Source organism: Aptenodytes patagonicus, chromosome 8 (genome assembly GCF_965638725.1).
Source record: "Aptenodytes patagonicus chromosome 8, bAptPat1.pri.cur, whole genome shotgun sequence".
Lineage (NCBI taxonomy): Eukaryota > Metazoa > Chordata > Aves > Sphenisciformes > Spheniscidae > Aptenodytes > Aptenodytes patagonicus.
The window spans coordinates 19216250-19235796 of NC_134956.1; the positions used below are offsets into that span (position 1 = coordinate 19216250).

The 19547-nt window shown below is 44.8% G+C and overlaps 1 protein-coding gene across 2 annotated transcripts in view; it reads right to left on the reverse strand.

Annotated features, from left to right (window-relative positions):
• The window catches only part of FRMD4B (FERM domain containing 4B), a 142049-nt gene that overhangs the window by 19266 nt on the left and 103236 nt on the right, over window positions 1-19547 (reverse strand). For both annotated transcript variants that reach the window (XM_076346642.1, XM_076346640.1), the window contains exons 8-11: window positions 9863-9946; window positions 8609-8674; window positions 7459-7516; window positions 6426-6512 (exon numbers count right to left, since the gene is read on the reverse strand). In XM_076346642.1, coding sequence (XP_076202757.1) covers window positions 6426-6512; window positions 7459-7516; window positions 8609-8674; window positions 9863-9946 — 295 coding nt within the window. The remainder of the gene's footprint in view (window positions 1-6425; window positions 6513-7458; window positions 7517-8608; window positions 8675-9862; window positions 9947-19547) is intronic.

Sequence of the window (19547 nt, forward strand, 5' to 3'; positions counted from 1 at the left end):
AATAAAGAATAAACCAGAGTAAACCAAATGAAATTCTATAAACTCCTTCAAATAAATTTTTTCTGAATTGTGGTCAAAAGGCAATACTCGGGAAACTGTCACTGCACTAGAGTTTTCCTGCTCCATTCAAATACTCCCTAACTCTGTATAGACACGTTTCTAAATCATTCCTAATTTCAATCTTACCTAAACTACTTACATATTAAAAGGCAAAAGAGTTGTAAAAAAAAAAAAAAATCTGGACATCTCAAACTGGGTTTTGAGGGCTGGAAGAACAATTAGGAATAATTAAAATGTTTTTGTGGAAGTTTTGCAATATATGTTCCCTTTAACCAGATGATTAGGTCCACCAGAGCTAATGAACGTTTTCCTAATAGCCTTCCCATCCATCTAGATTGCCAGATCCTTAAAGGCTCCTGAAAACTCCCACTGAGCATATCAGGGGCTGCCTGTCCGACTCTACAGGCAGAATTTGGCCTGGCCAAGGTTTGTTTTCCGGGTCTTTTTGGAGAAGGCGGAGGTGCAAAGCTCTCTGCTCACACCTCATTACTCAGGCACCTCTGTGCACCAGCCAGAATCCTACCACCCAGCTGCTGCTTTTGCCAGCCCATGAGTTTAAGCTTCCTGCATTTCTACGGTGATCCTCTTCGAGATACTACAGAACACTGAACAAAAAGATATCGCCCTCCTAACCCTCTTTCCCACACAAAAAGAGCTGTAATTGTAGTCTAACGAGGCACAAAGCAGACATAGACTGCTTAAGTAGTGAGACACCTTAATAAAAGCAGCTGGTTTTTTACCTGGCTGATCCTGCATCCAGTTTTGAATAAAATGCAAGTTTGTCTGGGCCTGACAGCAGGAGATCACTGGCTCGGAAAAACGGCCCCATCAGGATCGCAGGCAGGAGCTGGCAGAGCCCCCGCCTTGAGACATGCAAGACAGCTGCTCAGGGCCCCTTTGCTTAATATTCCTATCAGTCTGATGCATTTTGTTTAAAAAAAAAAAAAAGATTTTTTTTTTTTTTAAATTTTATTTTTTGGCAAGAGGGTGAAAATCTGGAGAGAAGCTGGCTGCAGGGGTTGTGTGGCCAAGCACCGCTGCACCAGCCCCGGGCACAGCACATGCCAGGGTTGCATCCAGGATGTTTCCAAGGTCGATGGCAAATTCTGACCAAGAGCTAAATTACCCAGATCTCTGAATTTCCACCCAAGGGATCATTGGGTAAGGTCAGCGCGGACGTGCAAACCATGCTGCAGCGTTTGCAGCAGCCTTTCCCTCGGGAAGCGCTTTCAAAGCACCTCGTGGTACATCTGGTGCCTGTAAGGAGGTTTGGCAACCAGCATCCCAGGAACTGGCTGGGAACGGCAATCTCCAGACAAATCTGGCAATTCAGGCCAAGGAAACATAAAAGATTTCTGCCCACAGGAACGCACCCCACCCCGATGAAGGAAATTACCACCCTGCTGGCAACGCTGGAAGAAGGGCTGCATTTCAGCCCCTCCGTTGCAGTTTGCTGCCTGGCATGCTACCTTCAACTGAAATCTTTTTGTTTTAAAATTGCTATGCCTGGCCATGGAGGGAGGCATTTGAGGAGATAGCAGGGGAGCCAAACTGCCCCACCTGCAGCAGCTTCTGAGAGAAGGAGGCAGATGACTCCCACCTGTGCCAGCATAAATTGGCAGAGCTCACCTGGAGGCATCCTTCACCTCTTACATATTAAGCCATTCCTCTAAAAACCTCTTCAATCACATTTTTTTCTAATGCATTACGATCCATCCTTGCTTGGTTCTCACTAGCATTGGCATTAACAAGAATCAGAGATGTCTCGGCACCAAACTGTCCCAAAACGCGTGTGTTTTGGGGCAGGTGATGCTCAAGCAACTTTCCGCGCATCTGGAAGGAACCGAATTGCAGAGCAGTCTTGTAACAGCTCTGTGTTTTATTTTAAATAATTATGCGAGCTTCTTATCTTATGTCTAAATCAATGGCTTCTACTTGGTGAGAAATAAACACCATAAAAGAAATCTCTGCCTAATTAGATCTGCCTCCTGAAAAGCCTGTACGAATGCTGCTGTGTTCTGAACCATTCAGCAAAGCAGGACAGCAAATTTACATTAAGTAAATGTTCTGCAAGGGAAAACTTTCAGCATCAGCTCTTCGTATATGTTGAATTAAAAGAAGAATACCATAAATATTACCCATTTCAAAACTAGTATACTCTAACAAAAACACTTCTGAGAACATAATGTATTCAAGACAACCAGCAGTAGAATCGAAATTCTTCTAGATTTGAAACAATACCATAGCAGGATTAGTTCTTCTATTCAGATATTATAGTTCATTTATCACCAGGGAGTCGCCCACAGAAACACAATGAAGTGGGAGAACAAGTCAAAAAGCAAGCAAGCTCCCTTCTCAAATTCCCGTCCCTCAGAGGATCACCACATATTGGCTGAACGCAGAATAAACGCAACTCATACCCTAACACACGCTCCATAAACAAGACAACGCATTGTTTATCTCACCAGTGAGAAGAATAAGGGTAGAAAGAAAAGGGAGATCTATTCTGTTTTGAAAGGGCAAACAAAGTCCTGGGACCTGTTTTATGCTTTTCCTAATTGACTCAGAGGAGATTGGGGACAGGATCTTGGCATGCCACCCCATAGCAAGCAGGAGGCATCTCTCAGTATTAACTGCAGCTGAAGGGAGAATATGTTTGCAAAGCAGCAGGACTGCAGAGTTAATCCCAGGTCTGAGCTGAAATCTGAACAAGGGTTGCCAAACCCAGCCTTTTTTATGCCCTGTGAGACTTCAGGATTATAATCAACTGAGCTCAGTGTAACCTCCAGCCAGTGTGGAGCCACTGCTTTTATCTACAAAGAAAAAGACAATTTTCATAAATGACACACACAAAAAAATTCTGCATTTTCAGTCTATTACAGCGCTGGAGCACAGTGCTCCCCTCGCTGCCCATCAGCTCGCAGTCCCAGGCGAGGGGTAAAACATGGTTTCTCGCTTCGCGAGAAACCGCTTCCAAAGCAATACAAGCTTTCAGGAGTGACTTACAGCAACAAAACTCCTTTCTCCAAACCACCTCAGGTCAACCAGCAAAATATTAATAGCCGGACTCAAACCTCCCCAGCCAGCTTTACACAGACAGACACGGCAGGTTCTCCTGGTCCAGCCCCGAGTTACACACTGTCCTCTCCAACAACACACATTCCCCTCACGGATGATTGACGGTACATGCGCAAGCGTTGGCAAGGCTGGGCGATACGGATGAGGAGATTGCTTCATCCAGGTCTGTCTTGCAAGTTGCTTCCTGTGAAGAGTTCTCAACCTTGGACTTCACGCAACAGTGTTGATCCAACAACAAAATCTTGAGATAACCACTCTGCTCCAAGGCTCATATTTAGCTCTCTTTCCCTAAAGACCTACTTGGATAAAGCCAAAAGATTTCACTTTTTGAGGAGGATGGTTGTATTTATTGGGAATTAATTGACACTGCGTTAATGGGTGCAGTTAATTTTTTAAATATGTATTTTTTTTTTTAAATTCTGAATATGGACTTAGCTCTTACCAGACGCCTGTGATGAACACATTAAACAAATGCATCTATGTCTGATAGCAGCCATTAACATTGCACAAAAGACACGGGGAACAGCATAAAACTGCCTGGTGTCAATTCAGCTGGAGCACAGCCACCAATTCTTCTTTAAAGCCTCCCACCTGAAACTCAGCAGCTTTCCCACTGCAGCCGGTATCAGAGAGGTTTGCACCCCCAGAGATCACTTGTTTCTTTAAAATTAGGAAAGGCCAGCTTGGTCTTCATTAGACTTGGACTCAGCCTTTCCCTTTTATTGAGTTAATCAGCTGCATGTATATTTAAACATCACTAACTGGAGAGGTAGAGCACAATAAGGATGCTCTTTCCCAGATGGCTAGGGATAAAACACAACAGCACTTTTGATCCACAGTATAAACAGCAGGATAACACCAGCACGTGGCAGTTGTGAGCTTGGCTCCATCCCGAAAAGCACAGCAAGAAAATTCTGCTAAATCCAGCAAAACTAGCACCCCTGCTCCAAAAGACAGACATAGTTCACACCCCACTCCCCTCCTGCCTGCTGCTTTGGAAAGGACCGTGCTTGCTGACTCCTCAGAGATTCAGGCAAGCTATACAGACTCTGCTCTCTCTGAAATACATTCTGATACATTCATAAATATGAACAAACAACAATACTGGTTAAAAGGAAACTTCTGCCTGCTGCATCACAGGCGGCAAGGCTATAGCTACACCGAAATAAACAGCAGTCTCTCAACATTTTAACTCCAAAACCAAGTCTGGACGTGGGTGCCTCTCTAGACCCAGCGTCTGCTTTCCCCCCCAAAAAAGCGATCTGACTGCGATTACTTCTATGAATCACATCAGAAGTGCACTTTGTGTTTCAAACCCCAAACCACCTTTTTTATAAAGAAACTGTTTGCATATTTAGCCACATGTTAAAAGTATTCATGACTCAGGACAAGCTATGGCTTAAGTCATTTTTGTCCCCTCCTATTAACACCAGACACAAATCCATAAGGATACTACAGCCATATCCATCCCCACTTTTTCAATCAGCTTATTGGCATTAAACCTTCCCTCTGCATTTAGGCTCCTCTCTCCCACCTTCCCTTTTAATCTCTATCCTCTGTTGTATGATTATAATTACAATAAAGCAGACAACTACTATAATTTCCATTGTAACACTTCCACTACAGAAGTGACCTTTGGTTTTCATTTTATTTTTCTTAAACACAACTCCTGCTGCGTTCAAAGGCAACGCCTCATAACTAACCGTAGCAGGGTGTGACTTGGTATCTGGGCCCTGCTGACCTTAAAAAATTTTCTTAATTTGCCTGGTTGATGTTGTAAACTGAAATCCCACAAGCATAAAAACTGCTTGGCAAAGCAATGCTTCCAGCCAGGCAGGCTGCATTTTCTTGGAGAGCGTTGCCGGTCACAGCTGGACATCTTGGCTAGAGCATGATCTGTGTTTGACCTGACCGGCAAATCTTGTAGATGTTGCCTAAAAACAGGGAAGTGCTCAAGAGCAAGAGGAGCTCATTGACGCTCTCTTTGGACGATCAATGGCTGCATTAACATTGACTTGATTTTCTAGGGTTCCTCTTGTGTCCCTGTCATTTGGAACAGGCATGGTAAGAGAGACCTGGGACGAAGCTATGTGCTTTACTAAACAAAGCAAAGGAAGGACATGTGAGTTCAACCTTGGACACACAGGTATATAAATATACCAAAAGAAACCAAGTCATAGCCTGCTCTGGAAAAAGAGAAGATGAAGTTGGAAGCTTGAAGGGGAATTAACAAGAAAGTTTGGTTAAGCTGTCTTTTTTGGCACAAATACACTAAACAATATCGTTTTGCAAATGTAAAATTCCCTGGCAGGAAGCACTCACTTCATGTGAACTCCTGCCCAGATCATTCCCGGGGAAGGAGAACAGCAAAACCCCAGGTCTCCATCTCCTCACAGCTTAGATTTTCCAACAAAGACATGACCACACACACCCGACCCAACAGCACGGCCCCTGCATGTGCAGTCCTGGCTCTTCCCCCCAGCCAAGCGGGTTAAATAACTCTTCAAAGACTGTCAGGGCTCAGTCCTGTCGCAGGAAGACGTATACGGCTACAGGACTGGGCAAGCTCCCAACACATCGTGTGCTTGGGCTGCATGATGGGTTTTCCAAGGCTGCCGGCAGAAGAGCCTGTTAGGGCTGGCTGACGGGGGCTTTGAGGGAGCCAGCAGTGCGATACGGGACCCTCTTCCCTGTTTAAACAACAAGGGAGGTCGTTGGCAGGGTTCACTCTGCAGGAGACACGCTGGGGAGCACAGGGGTGGAAAAGGAGAAGAACGACCTCCAGTATTTGGCATTTACTCTCAATCCCCCCTTACAATTCATTGCATCATGGAAACATACAGTTGCCTAAACAGGCCTGCAGTTTCACGCAGTTCCTCTTGTATTTCATGGATATCAGTGGAGCCTTTTATCACTTCACACACAAAAAACACCTACAAAAGCCAAGTGAAAACACGGCTTGAGTACAAGGCGTTTAGTTTGGGACTTGCAGAAACCCAGTTGCTCCATACTTCTGTAGTTATCCCTGGAGGCTGCCAAAATTCCTGTCCAGACTGTCCTGAGACCACCAAACTCAAGATGACACATGAGCCAAAGCTCCCAAAGGGAGTTTCCACTATCTATGTGAGAGGGAGAGTTTTACTGCCTTGATGCCAGCAGAATTCTCCCCCCTCCAACCCTTGGTCTTTTGCTTACTAGTGTAATAAGCAACAGCTTAAAAAAGTATATTCTGACATGCAACACCATCCCGCCTCCCCCCAGAAAAAAATTAGATGCAAAAAACTTACTTTTCTGGGCTTAACTTTGTCTTGTAAGTCGTACTGGCCTATTCCTTTGTAACTTATTCCAAGCCACCACGGGATTCCTTGTTTATCCTGAAAAACGTATGTGTACATGAACCAAGAGCTACTTAAGAATTAAGCAATTCCAAGATTACAGCCCATTTCATTCTGTGACAAGTACGAGTAGGTACGGAACAAAGATTTTTTTGCAAACAAATTGATGTGAGGTGGATTGCTGGGGTGGATGTCGAAACTTTCTCCCCCTGCCTTCTCAGGACAGAGGCAAGAAACTACGTGGCAGTTGTGCAAAGCGGACAAAAAAGCGACAGTGCTGCTGAAACAAGGGGGTGTCACTCGTTGCAGGAGTGGATGTGAAGGGGGGAAGGATATGAGACAGAAAAAAAAAAAACTCTGGCCAATGACTACATCCACTAAATTCAGGCATGGACAGCCGGAGGAGGAGAGAACAGCGCAAAACATCAGCTTCTCAGGTACCACAGTCATGGCCATGACTCAAAGTAAGGAGACATCATCTCTGCTGAGCTCTTCTGCACAAAACACTTTGGCCCAGGCTCTGCTCTACAAACGGGAATAAATGGTGTATTTCCATCACTCTCAAAAAATATTTCTCAGCATCTCCCCACTCCAAGTACGCACCCACTAATCACCTGCCACTTAGAAGCAGTCTTTTCGACATTGTATTTTTTTTTTAATCTTGATTAGAAGTGTCTCTGGGGAAACTATTGACTGCGTCTGATCTAGAAGTGATATCCAGTTTAATTAAGCTGAAATGAATTTAGCTCCTCATAGGATTACAGAAGGTTTCACAAAGATTCCTTTCCGTCTCCTGTAGCACATAATGCTTTGCTGCTATCTGGAAACAATTTTTAAAGAAAATTGAAGGGGGGAAAATTAAAGAGGTTGAAAAATGGGGGTTTTAATTCTGATAGAAGAGTACTGAATCATCAAACTACTCCTATAGGAATGTAATCACACGTAATAAGCTAAGCAATCACATTGTCTAAGGGCATTTACTAACCTTTACTCCATAGTAATGAACTCCATATGTTGGCAAAGCTTCTACCACTTTCATGTACCTGTAGACAGATTTACAGCCTATCAGATGATTTTCTCCGGCGGGAATAGTATCTACTAAAATACTTTTCACACGTGTATTTTTCACACATACATTCAGGACATGTCATTTATCATTTGCATATTTTGGAGGTCTTAATAATTGAAGGCCCACGTTTTCAGAAAAAACTTAGCATCCTGGCTCAGGGAAAGATGTGACATTTTGGCCCAGCTAAAGCAAATGGAAAATCTCTCATACAACAAAACATTCAATCTTGTATCAGAAGGTCAGAGAACTGAAAGCAAAAATTCTGAACTGAAGATGTGAGCCTTTTTGGAAACGTTGGTGGTGAAGACCTGCCTATAATTATTCCATTATGGTGCTTTGGTTGCAATGGATAGGCTCCAAATGAAAGTGCTTATGCAGTTGTACAACTGTTTCATGAGACAATTCAGACGACCACTGAAACAGATAATTTTTTCCCTTGTTCCTATTGAAAGGAGCCCCTGAATTATCGAGACAGAGTTGCAGGCACCGAGCTACATGAGGAAAACTGCAAGTTGTCTACATGCAGCCACGGCAATCATCTCAAATTTCTTGGTTTGTACCATGTCCCACTGCATCTGCCTGTAGGAAGTACAGTAGTATTAACGGTAAATTAAAGAAATAAAATTCCATGGGCTCTGCATGCATCTCGGAAGACCTTGTTCTTTTGAAAGCCAAATTCTGAACGTTTCAACAAACGTGCATTTGGTTTTTTTACAGGACCTAAGGTAATACTCGCCCTTAAGAGTTTGGTGTGAAAACTAATTGATAGCAAGCAGGGTATGGAGAAAAGCCTTCCGATAAAGTAAGGTCCAAATAATTTCTTTTGTATTTGAGGTATCTGAATGAGGACACACAACCTTAACTGGAAGCCTGTGAAATCTGAAACTTCAAACAATTTAACTTTGAAATACAACTCAATAAAAAAAGAGAATCTGACAGATACAAATGGTAAAGTTTGCAAGCAATAATGACCAGAACAGCCTGCATTGCCACTTCTCAACAAAAAAGAAGGGAAAAAAAAAAAGTAAAAAGATCATCTTCACAAATTAACAAGTGTCATACTCACCGAACAATGGCTTGTCCTCTGGTCAGACCTTTAATTTGTGTATAATGCTCAATTACTCTGTCCTCACTGCAAAACAAGCACAAAACCCAATTTAGAGGCTCAATGACTTTTTTCATGTGTGACGGCATCTGTCGAAATCCAGACGCCTGCTCAGCATGCAGAGAAGTGTCCCTCTGTACATTTCTCGCTCTGGTTTACATTCTGTTTCTTACTGATTTCTTTCCCACCCTTCATTAAGCAGCGTGGAGCTGCCTGGCTGATCCCCGCCATCGCATGCCGCGTTCCAGACTAATTAACGAATCGTTTCAGATCAGCCTGCTCTGCTGCAGATGCTGCTGCAGAATAATGGTACTAATTGTATAAATTCATTTTCACATTCTAAAGGACCAAAACTTCAAAGGATGGTTAATGCTCCATACGTAAGACAGAAGAAGTTAAACCAGAAATGTTTTCCCCTGACATTTTATAGGTGAAGAAATACAGATTTGTCAGCAATGACCCTTTTGCGTTTTTCCTGTTACATACTTCAACATTTTGTTTTAGCGGAATGCTAAATAAAATATGCATTTAAGTGTCAGACACTTGAAAGCAAAGAAAAACCCAGCAGTACTCATTCTGAAAAATACAAATCATAAGCAAGTACCAGTATACTTGAAAACCCATCAGGTACACATCAAGCCTAAAAAACCAAAACAAATGAGGGAGTCAAACTTGCACAAAGGACATCAATTCCAAGGAAACAATATCGTTGATTCATCCCAAATGCTGTGTTCATTTACAGCAGATTCAAGCCACAAAAGTAGACCTGCCTTTCTGTTTCCAGCTTTTCTAGCTTATTTTCTCTCCCTGTCCTGTTGAGGAGAGCAGCTGGGTGGGCATCTGGCAGCCAGCCAAGGTCAACCCACCACAGAGGCTCTACTGTGTGACAGCTGAAGAGCAAGGTGCTCTTTGCAAAGCCAGGCTTGGCTGGAGTTCAGTTTTCAGCTCTTTCTAATGCACGGTCCCCACATATTCTGATCCAGCAGTTTCTGATCCAGCAATTTAATTTGAGCAAACTTTCAGTGAGGGATTTGCATCGGATCTTGCATAATTTATAACCTTCTAAAAACTGGAAATGCTTGAACACGAGCAATTAACTCCAAGTCCTATATCATACAGGCTGAAAACTTTTACAAGAGTTTGCAAAACTGTTTAAAAGTGATCTTGTCATTACCATTCATAGCAATGATTTACATTTTAAATTAAATAGCTCACCAGTAAGCGAGTGATGGATGCTCCTGCAGCGTCTTGGTAGGAAAGACAGGCAGTGTCTTCAAGTCTTTTCTAGTGTTTTCATCACTAAAAAAACAGAAATGGCACAGTCGCTGCTAGTGAATCACAGATGCAATCATTAGTTTCAGCAGAAGGAAAGGGCTGTATTTGCTACCCAAGAACATGGCGCGTTGCCCCATATCAGGCTGTCATAGCAATGTAACTCTATAGGCCCTCTCACATGACAGTGATGTATACGGTGTCGTGCAGACTCATGTTGTAACTCATTATACAGACACATGATTCTCAGGCCACTGCAGTGGGAGCACCGTATCAATATTTACTTTGCACACACTCACTCTATTTGCCGAGTGCAGAACGAGCCCTGAAACAGCTGCAGAAAGAAAGCCTCTGCCCAAAAACAAGGCTTGTAGTGCTAATTTTTGCCCTGTCTTCAGCTAAAATCCTACCTCTAGACAATAAATTTCATGAAGCAGCATGATATTTGTCAAGTCTCAGAGTTTAACACTGATCTGATTCAAAACAAAGGGTTTCAGTTCATATACTTTAAAATATTTTCACTGAAAATAGTTTTCCTGGACTGCTCATTCTACAGAAAGTTCAAATATTTTGGACTCCAGGCCCAGCCTGGAACAAAATAAAGGGGGTTGAAGTATGTGAATACAATTTGTCACAAAAACCCCCAGCAGAATATTTAAAAACCTATTTACAGGCATCAGTAAAATGGTTAATATTTTCTCCTTATATGCTTCATTAATTAATCAGCTGAAACTTGCACGCCTCATTTCTGCAGGATTTCTGCGTGCCTTCGCAGCAGCGCCAACAAGCACGAACATGACTTTTCTATGTAAAGAATGCATCAGTCACGTCCACCAGCATCCGCCTCGACTTCTGCACCCAGGCTTTCCTTGAAGGCTTTTTCCTGCTCCCGACCTCTGTTTTCAGACTCCACTATTAGAGATTTCACCTGAGCTATGTTCCCCCTCTTCCCTCAAAATCAGCACCCCTGTGCACCAGTAGAGTGGACCAGAGCACAGAAATCTGCTCCGTGGGCACCGCGGATCAACCTCTGCAGACGGAGCAAACCCCTACCACGTTTCCGCCTCATGGCAGATATCACATGGAAGGCGCGGTAAATTAAAGCTTTTCGTTCCTCGGCAAGCACAAGCTAATCGCTCTGCAAGCTTCTTCCCCAGCCCTGACAATGTGCCTCAACCCTGACTAAGAGGGACCACCTCTGGGGACGAGGAAACAGTTCAATCAACAGCCTATTTATTCTTCAACGTCTTTGATGAAGTTGCCAAGAAGGAGGTCAATTAGCGCCGAGGCGCTGTTGCTGCCGAGCTTTGCCGGGCCAGCGCTCTTCTGCCAGGAACATGCACTTTGCTTTGCAAGCTGGCCAGCACCCAACTGCCACAAACGGGGACAGCTGGGTAGAAAATCAGGATCTCTCCTCCCAACACTCAAATACAGCCAACGTTCACAAAAGCTGAGGGAGTTTTATTCAAAGCCCATTTTGATGGGATCAAAAGGCTGCAGGACACCTCAGCTTGCAGCGAGGAGGTAGATTACCAGGGTTTTGTAGGGACACACGAAAATGCGGACAGAGCACACCCTCCTGAGGCCTCAGAAACCAGAGCAAAAAAACAAAAAAAACCCCCCCAAACCAAAAAAACAAGCCCTGAGCAACCTGGCCTGATCTCACAGCTGACTCCTCTCGGAGCAGGAGGTTCGGCCAGATGACCTCCTGAGGTCCCTTCCAACTTCATAGACTTGCACAATAATTGATTATTAAAATAAAAATTTCCTCCTATTTTAAGCCTGACTCATAACTGCAATGGCTGCAGTAGCAGTCAGGGCTGGCAGGGAAATACAGTGAATTAGGAGAGGTTTTGGAAGGAAGCAATAACAAAATAGCTTGTTTTTACCAAACCAAAGAGCTGTTCCTCTATAGATTCTCAACCCGCAATATTCATAATCAGAGGTTTAATGGTTGGTCTCTAAACCCCTATTTAGAAGCCTTGTTGCCAGCGAACAACAGAACGCCCAAGCGAGGGCTGAAGCACTAAGGAGGCTGACGCCGGGAAGCGAGAGCTGAGCTCCGGCAGAGGCAGCTGGGCACAGGGGACAGGTGACGCCCCAGCTGTCACCACCGCAGCTGCGTGGAGAGGTCCCAAGCTCTCCTTCGCCAACTATCACGGGGCCAGTAGCCTCACCGTCACCAAGACTCTGCAGAAACGCCATGAATCCTGGCAGCTGCATCCTACCATGCTCTGAAATGCCACCTTTTGCACAAATCATGGCCTCCACGGGGCTACTCGCCTTCCCCGTTTGGTTTTCGAGCCCCTCACCTCTGGACCTGGTTGAGTAGCTACTTACTTTACCCCCATCAAACGCCAAAACGAGGGCACTAGTTAAGCTTGAGTGATGAGTAGCAGCTCATCAACATAGAAATGTCTACCGCTGAATTTAAATCGAGCGCCAGCCAGCGCACCCACCTCCCTGACAAGGTTTGTGGCTCTGAGCTGGGATGTATAGTGACCAAAGGGCTGCAACCACATCTGTGCCATGATGCGGGGCACGTCCCTCCAGCACTGACCCAGAACCATGGACCCTGGTGCAGTTCGTTAGTAGGCAGAGTCCATGGACCTGTGGCAATTTACAGCAGAGCTGGACCTTCTTGGTTCTTCTGCCAATGTACAAACCCATCCAACTTCTCGCAGTAGCAGAGAATACACTTCTTTTACAAGGCAAAGTTGGCCCTTGGGACTTGCCTTCCTGAAGGGACCCAACCTCGTACCCTGAGGTTCAGACACACCATCCCATCCGTACGCAGCCAGAGGGAGTCCATCAAAATGGACTTATAAGGCCTGAAAGTCTCTGAGAAGCCACATGAGGATTTTATTTTTTCCTGCATAATTGTAAGATAAAGCATGAAACAATCCTAGAAAAACGTAAAAGACCTGGGAGAAACAGGGCACAGCTCCTTGTACGCTGGATGCCTTCAGAGAGCGCAGGCTGGCACACGGCAGCCCAGATCTGCTGACTGCGTACCCGAGGATTAGCATTTAGGATGATTCACGGCTTCAGGGATAAAAGCCTCAAATGGTCCTCCCCCTCCTTCCACAGAGTTCATTATCACTTCATCTGCACCAAGGAGCCCAAGCACGTCTCCCCTTGACCTCCAGGATCACTTTCCCAAGCCCTCCGAGACCCAGCCGTTCCCCAGAGGTGACAACTCCAGACAGCAGGAGCGACAGTTTCAATTATTACCCGTTCCTGTTCGGTTTCACAACGATCAGAAGGCGACACAGAAATCACAGGGCAGACAACCCCGGCTCCAGACGTCCAACCATCTACGCTATCTACCAGCCAAACACACCAGTGTTGTATCCGGCATGTCCACGGTTGGTTCTCATCAGGAGGAGGACTTGGCTGTCGGGACGGAGAGGCCCACTTGCATTTAATCTGACCTCTACTACGGAGAGGGCTTCTTGACTGGTGGTTCTTGGCATAATTTCAATACATAAACTTAAACCGCCCAGAGTCAATGGGACTGAATATTTTTTGGCAAAAGGTTTGTTTATTCCCCAGGAGAAGAATATAAGAAACTCTCATCTCAAGTATTTTTCCACCATGGAGAAGAATTAAAGAAAACCAGCAGACGGACCCTTTCCTTCCTATTCCACCCTCTAAACAGGGGAATTTTCTCTCTGGCAGATATCGAGCAGAACTTGAATTGATCTGGGCAATGTAAATTAAAATCTACATCAGACCCTCCTCAAACCAAACCTCAGCTTGCATTCTTGGTACTGTCCATATTTAGTTTTCTGTCCCAACACGAACAAACGTTGGGCAAGATACTGTCCCAGCAGCACGCCCTGCTCCTCCGTGCCAGCTCTATGGAGATGGAAGGGCGGCTTGTCTCTAAAATAACCAATAGCAATATTTAACCATGTACCCGTACTATGAATAGGAGTTCCCACATTCAAACTAATATCTCTAGCAGCAAACCAGAACCAATCCCACGTGCTTCCTACAACCCGCTGACGTTACAGTGAAATTTTAGGCATCTCGCTAAAACCCCACCAGAAATCTGGGAAGGAACCAAGCCAGACTATCGTGGCACGCTCTGCCTAAAGCACATTACTGAAAATTAAAAGAGACTTACATATTTATGCTCCCAGAAAGTGCTTCTTCACAGCTTGTAATCGAGTGACACAACACTCCCTGCTAGGCAAAGATTCACAGAACTGTGCTAATTAGGACCGTTTGTCAATGGCTGCCCAGGCTTTTCCCTGCGCCCACTGTCAAAAAGAGCTTATGCCTGTTGCTAACGCAGGTTAAGAGCTCAGATGTAATAAGATGTGGTTAATGAGATTAGCATAAAACATGAAGAACAATAGACACACCCAGAGCAGCAAAAGCAATATATTGGACTACAATATAAAAGCTTATCAGCCCACACCATCTTTGTAAATACTAACAACTTGATAAGCATAGGACTTCAGACAACTTTTAACTGACTAAAGTGATGGCAGGTGTGTCTGCCTCTGCTGAATCGTGCCGATAACACTTTGTAAGGTAGGAATTTATCACTGGGGAAAGTGCACTGTATAGTGATTTTCCTCTATGCTCGAAGCCTCTTGACCTCACATAAATACCTACTCTTGTGTCGCTATGTGATCATTAGAATAAGTCAGCTCCTGGGTCTTTCTGAACGTCACTATTGTATATTCGGTTAATTCTTGAAATGAATTTTAGGCACACCACGGGTAGAATTTAGAGTGGCCTTGTTTTTAGAAAACATCGACTAACCTCTCAAGTTAACCTGACAGTTATTTCATGGACACCTAAAAATCAGCAGACAATTCTGAGAATAGCATGTGAGATACAAGGAAACGTGCACCTTCACAGCTAAAGGACCATACAGTATTACCCTGCATCGTAAAGATGCTTCAAAAACTTTTCATTAGGATTTTTCATCTTATTCTGTTCAAGATATTTAGAGCTAGCAAAACAAATAGAAACAGCACACAATTAGATTAGATACTTAAAAGCTGACAACCTAAGTTTTCAGAGGGCTGGTCAGGTTACTCGGATGATGTTAATAACGGTCCTGTTTCTTAAGAATAACCACCGAATTCCTTTGCTATGCGATTACAAGCAATGCTATAATAGTACAGGAACATCCCGTGCGGCTGCCCACACCTCAGCCTGGTCCTAAGATGACTTTCTAAAGCGACCAGACTTAGGGTAGCATCACCGAGGTGTTCCCATTCCACATGTTCACAGATGAGAGCCGGCACCACGGACCGTCACCCTGCAGCTGGGCTGCTTCAGCAACAGGTGCCTTTTCTGTAGGTTTTTGTTTTGTTTTAAAATAAATGGAAGGGCAGAGCGTGGCAACCTCGCACTCCCGTGGAGGCTGGTCTGCCTTTCAAGGTACCACGAGAAACAGGTGTGAGGAGGAAGCAGCAAGGCACCAGAGGGGGGGAGGGAAAAAAATAAATCAAAATAAATGAGCGGGGTTAAAAGTGCAAGAGAAAAAAGGGGGGGGAAGGAAGACAGAGCAGGGAAGGTACGGGGAGAGCCGATGGATTTAGCAGCTTTTGAGTATGTCAGAGCAGCAGGATCTTGGCAGCAAGATTTTGAAATGTGCTCTCTGACAAATCCTCTCTTGTGACAGATGCCAGACGTTTCCCATCATTTCCCAACCTTTCAGTTTATGGTCTGCTGGCAAACCCGAGAAAGTTATTTTTCTATTGAAGGAAGACCAGGATCTGGAAAGGCCATGAACAAGGGGCTCCCATTGGCACAGGACAGCCAGAGCTGAACCTTAACCCCCCCCAGGCAGCAGGGAGCTTTGCCTGGGGTAGGGCTGCAAAGTCTGCCACTTGAATACCAGATAGGAACCGTCTGCTCAGAAAGGTATTTGAAGGAGCATTTCTAAGAGCCTTCCAAACCCTGTACATGAAAAGGAACATGATAAGCAGTGCAGACGGCTTTTTCAATGCCAGGCTTGTTGTACGTCTATGCTGCGGCCATGCTGTGGATTCCCACGCTACGCTGCAACAACAGCTTTAGTTTCGCAGCTCGAGAGGGACCTGCACCAAAACACAAAGCATGGCTGGGGCTGGGCAACCCTTCCCCACACTTCGCACAGGCTGGACCACAGCCTTGGGCCCCCGGGCCTCACCTCCAGCTCCAGCCCTGCTCCTTTAGGCTAATTTCTCTGCTTCCCGAGCCCTGCCTGACTCTCAGGAATAGCGGCAGCAGTGCCTACTAATCTCACGGGGCTTTGGTGACCCTACTCAATGGCTTTTGGAAGATGGATCAAGAGCACCAAGGTTCATATCAGCTATATGCATGCACCTTTCTCTCTGAGGACATGGGGACCAGACAAATGAGAACGTGAACTGCTGCCAGAGCCACCCTGGCAGATGAGGCACCGTTTGTATTTCCACTTTGCAGATGAGGAACGGGGTGCCGAGGAAGCAGTTCTCCATGGCTAGAGAAAATCCTTGACTTGAACCTGCCCTGAATTCTCAGGTCATCCTTTACAGCTCTTGATGTGAAATACGAATATTCTGAAGATAAAACCTTTTGGTCCTTGAACAACACACCTACTGTTGGTGACGGCTCACAGTCCCACGGATCTGGTACAGTATATCCGTGTTTACAGAGCTGCTCAGCCATACCGACAGCACGCGTTAGCAGTTGCTTCTCTATCACACCAGACGGGAAGCAGAACAGCTCTGCTTTACCTGGGGATTTACTGCAGAGCGAAAGATGACTATTCACAGTTGATACAATGCTTGAAGGATCCCAAACCCTTCCTCGCAACAACAGACTGTTATTTCTAACATTCACACTTTCTTCCTGTTCACACAAAAGTCAGCTTAGCCGTATTAGTTGTGGCTTTTTAACACGTCTGAGTACAGCAGCAAAGTTTAAAGCTTGTTATCACAGCTCTGCGTGCTGATACAGAGATACATGGAACCACAAGAAAAATAAAGTATCCAAATAATGATAAAGACTTGACAAATCTGCAAAAGCAAAAAAGCTGAGGCTGAAAAGCTGTCGTTCCATCTCCTCAAAGCACAAAATACACCCCATGTGATAGATCCCAATCACCACGGGAAGGAAAAGCAAGAGAGATTTATTTTTGCTTTTTTAAAGTGAGGATGTTGTTCGGAGTCAGACCAGAGCCCAAACTCCTGCTCGCAGCTGACGGTGCAAGACCACAGAAACTCTCTGTAGACAAACTCTCTCTGACAAAGTTTTCCAGATATTCACCAGAAGGGAGGTGAATACGTTATAACGCAAAAGCCATAACATTTAATTTTACAACAGGAAAAGGCAGTGTGTTTTAATGCTGAACCTGTAATTGAGGGAATTCCTAGGTACAAGGGGGAGAGCATCTTTTACCTAAGGCTGTGGATGCCATGATGCTACTCCAAGCCTAACAGCTACGACAGCAACATGTCTCTGACTTGTCCCCTGCATGGGAGACAACTTGGGGGATGATGAATTTTCTGGCACTACACTTGCCTTGTCTCTCATCTGCTTTGGATGCAGAGCACACACAAAAGCCCTCCCTAGGTGGCTGGGTTGTACCCTCTATAGCACTGCCTCTCTGCCTTAAAAGTGCCTTAAAGGAAAAGAAAAACCAAGAAAAGAAAGGACTGTGGAGGGACAATTAAAGAGGACAAAACACAAGCCCTTTGCTGCCCCAGGAAACTGTACAAACATCATGCGTATGAAATCTAAAAATGCGTGTTCCTTACCAAACTGCCATAATTATGTGTAAATATTAAAAGTTACACTGCCATACACAAGTAGTAAATCCCACGAGATAAGATTATTAAATTACTGAAAACATCATAGAATCATAGAATCATTTGGGTTGGAAGGGACCTCTAAAGGTCATCTAGTCCAACCCCCCTGCTGTAGGCAGGGACATCTTCAACTAGATCAGGTTGCTCAGAGCCCCGTCCAACCTGACCTGGAATGTTTCCAGGGATGGGGCATCCACCACCTCTCTGGGCAACCTGTGCCAGTGCTTCACCACCCTCACCGTCAAAAACTTCTTCCTTATATCTAGTCTGAATCTGCCCTCTTTTAGTTTAAAGCCATTCCCCCTTGTCCTGTCGCAACACGCCCTACTAAAAACTCTGTCCCCATCTTTCTCATAAGCCCCCTTTAAGTACTGATAGGCTGCAATAAGGTCTCCCCGAAGCCTTCTCTTCTCCAGGCTGAACAACCCCAACTCCCTCAGCCTTTCTTCGCAGGAGAGGTGTTCCATCCCCGTGATCATTTTCATGACCCTCCTCTGGACCCGCTCCAACAGGTCCGTGTCTTTCTTATGCTGAGGGCTCCAGCGCTGGATGCAGTACTGCAGGTGGGGTCTCACCAGAGCAGAGTAGAGGGGCAGGGAAAAAAAACATCCTTTTTTTTCCTCATCTAACCCTTTTTGCTCATTTCACCCACAGTGCTTCCACCTAATTCAGCCTAATTCATCTGCTACATAATAAGCAATACTATATGAATTCCTTGAGAGCCCTTACAGCACTGCGTTAAAATCGGAAATTGTAAAAAACCATTAAAATGACATCATTGCAGAGACTATGTACGCTTTGGTCTGCCCTGAACTGTATGAATCTACAAGTAGCACCAACAGGAAAAAAAGCTCTTGCTGTTAAAAGTCTAGCAGAAAATTGGAGTCTTATTTTTTTGTAATTGCACCTGGTTTACACAGTGAATTTACACTTTTTATTGAAAAATAAAACACCAGGAGAGAACAACATTTTCATCTCAGAACTGCTGCCTAAGTGCTCAGGGAGATGGAGCTCAGGGACTCCCTGCCCGGCTCCCCTCCGCCTGCTGCCCTCCCCTCAGCTACCCGTTCCTCATGGTACACTGGCATGTATAACCCCAAAAACGAACGGCAGAGACTCATCAAGAAAAGCGAGACTTGCACACTGCTAGAGAAAAATCATTGCAGTTTTCAACCAGCTTTCTTTGAAGAGGGTATAAAATCCAATTAAGCAGAGAGCTCTTTGGGAAAGTGGGTATCTGATACCTGTCAAGTAGGGGAATCATTATTGTATGAAATATTTATCAAACACGACTTTCCCTAAACTTGCTTATTTACTACCTCGGTTCATTAGATGTTCCCAAATAAAGTGAAATAAATAATCAACCCCCTCAGCAAACAGGCTCTAAGTTAATAAAGCTTTGCTCATCTTGTTTCAAATCAGTTCTTTATTGCAAAAGAGCGAGCTCAGGAAAGCACACAGCTGGGTTTGACCGAGACAGAGTTAATGGTTCATGAGCAAGTGCCTAGCAAGGTATTTAAAGAAAAAGTGTGCAGAGTTGCAGCTGAAAGGCAAAATACACAATGACTCACTTGGCAAACAAGCAGCGGTGGAGCACAAGGAGCACAACCGCAGCGCCAGTGCTGAGCACTGATTTACAGCGCGGCAGACAGCCCACGGGGAGCAGTAGGTCAGAGAAAGCCTCTGTAAATATCAGTGCATGGGCATTTAAAAAGTGCACTTGCGTGGAAAAGAAAATCAAAAACTAAACCACAGTGCTGCCTGTGACAGGCACCGGATGGACGCCCCGAGAGTGAATCCTACGGTGACCCACCACCTCTTTTGTA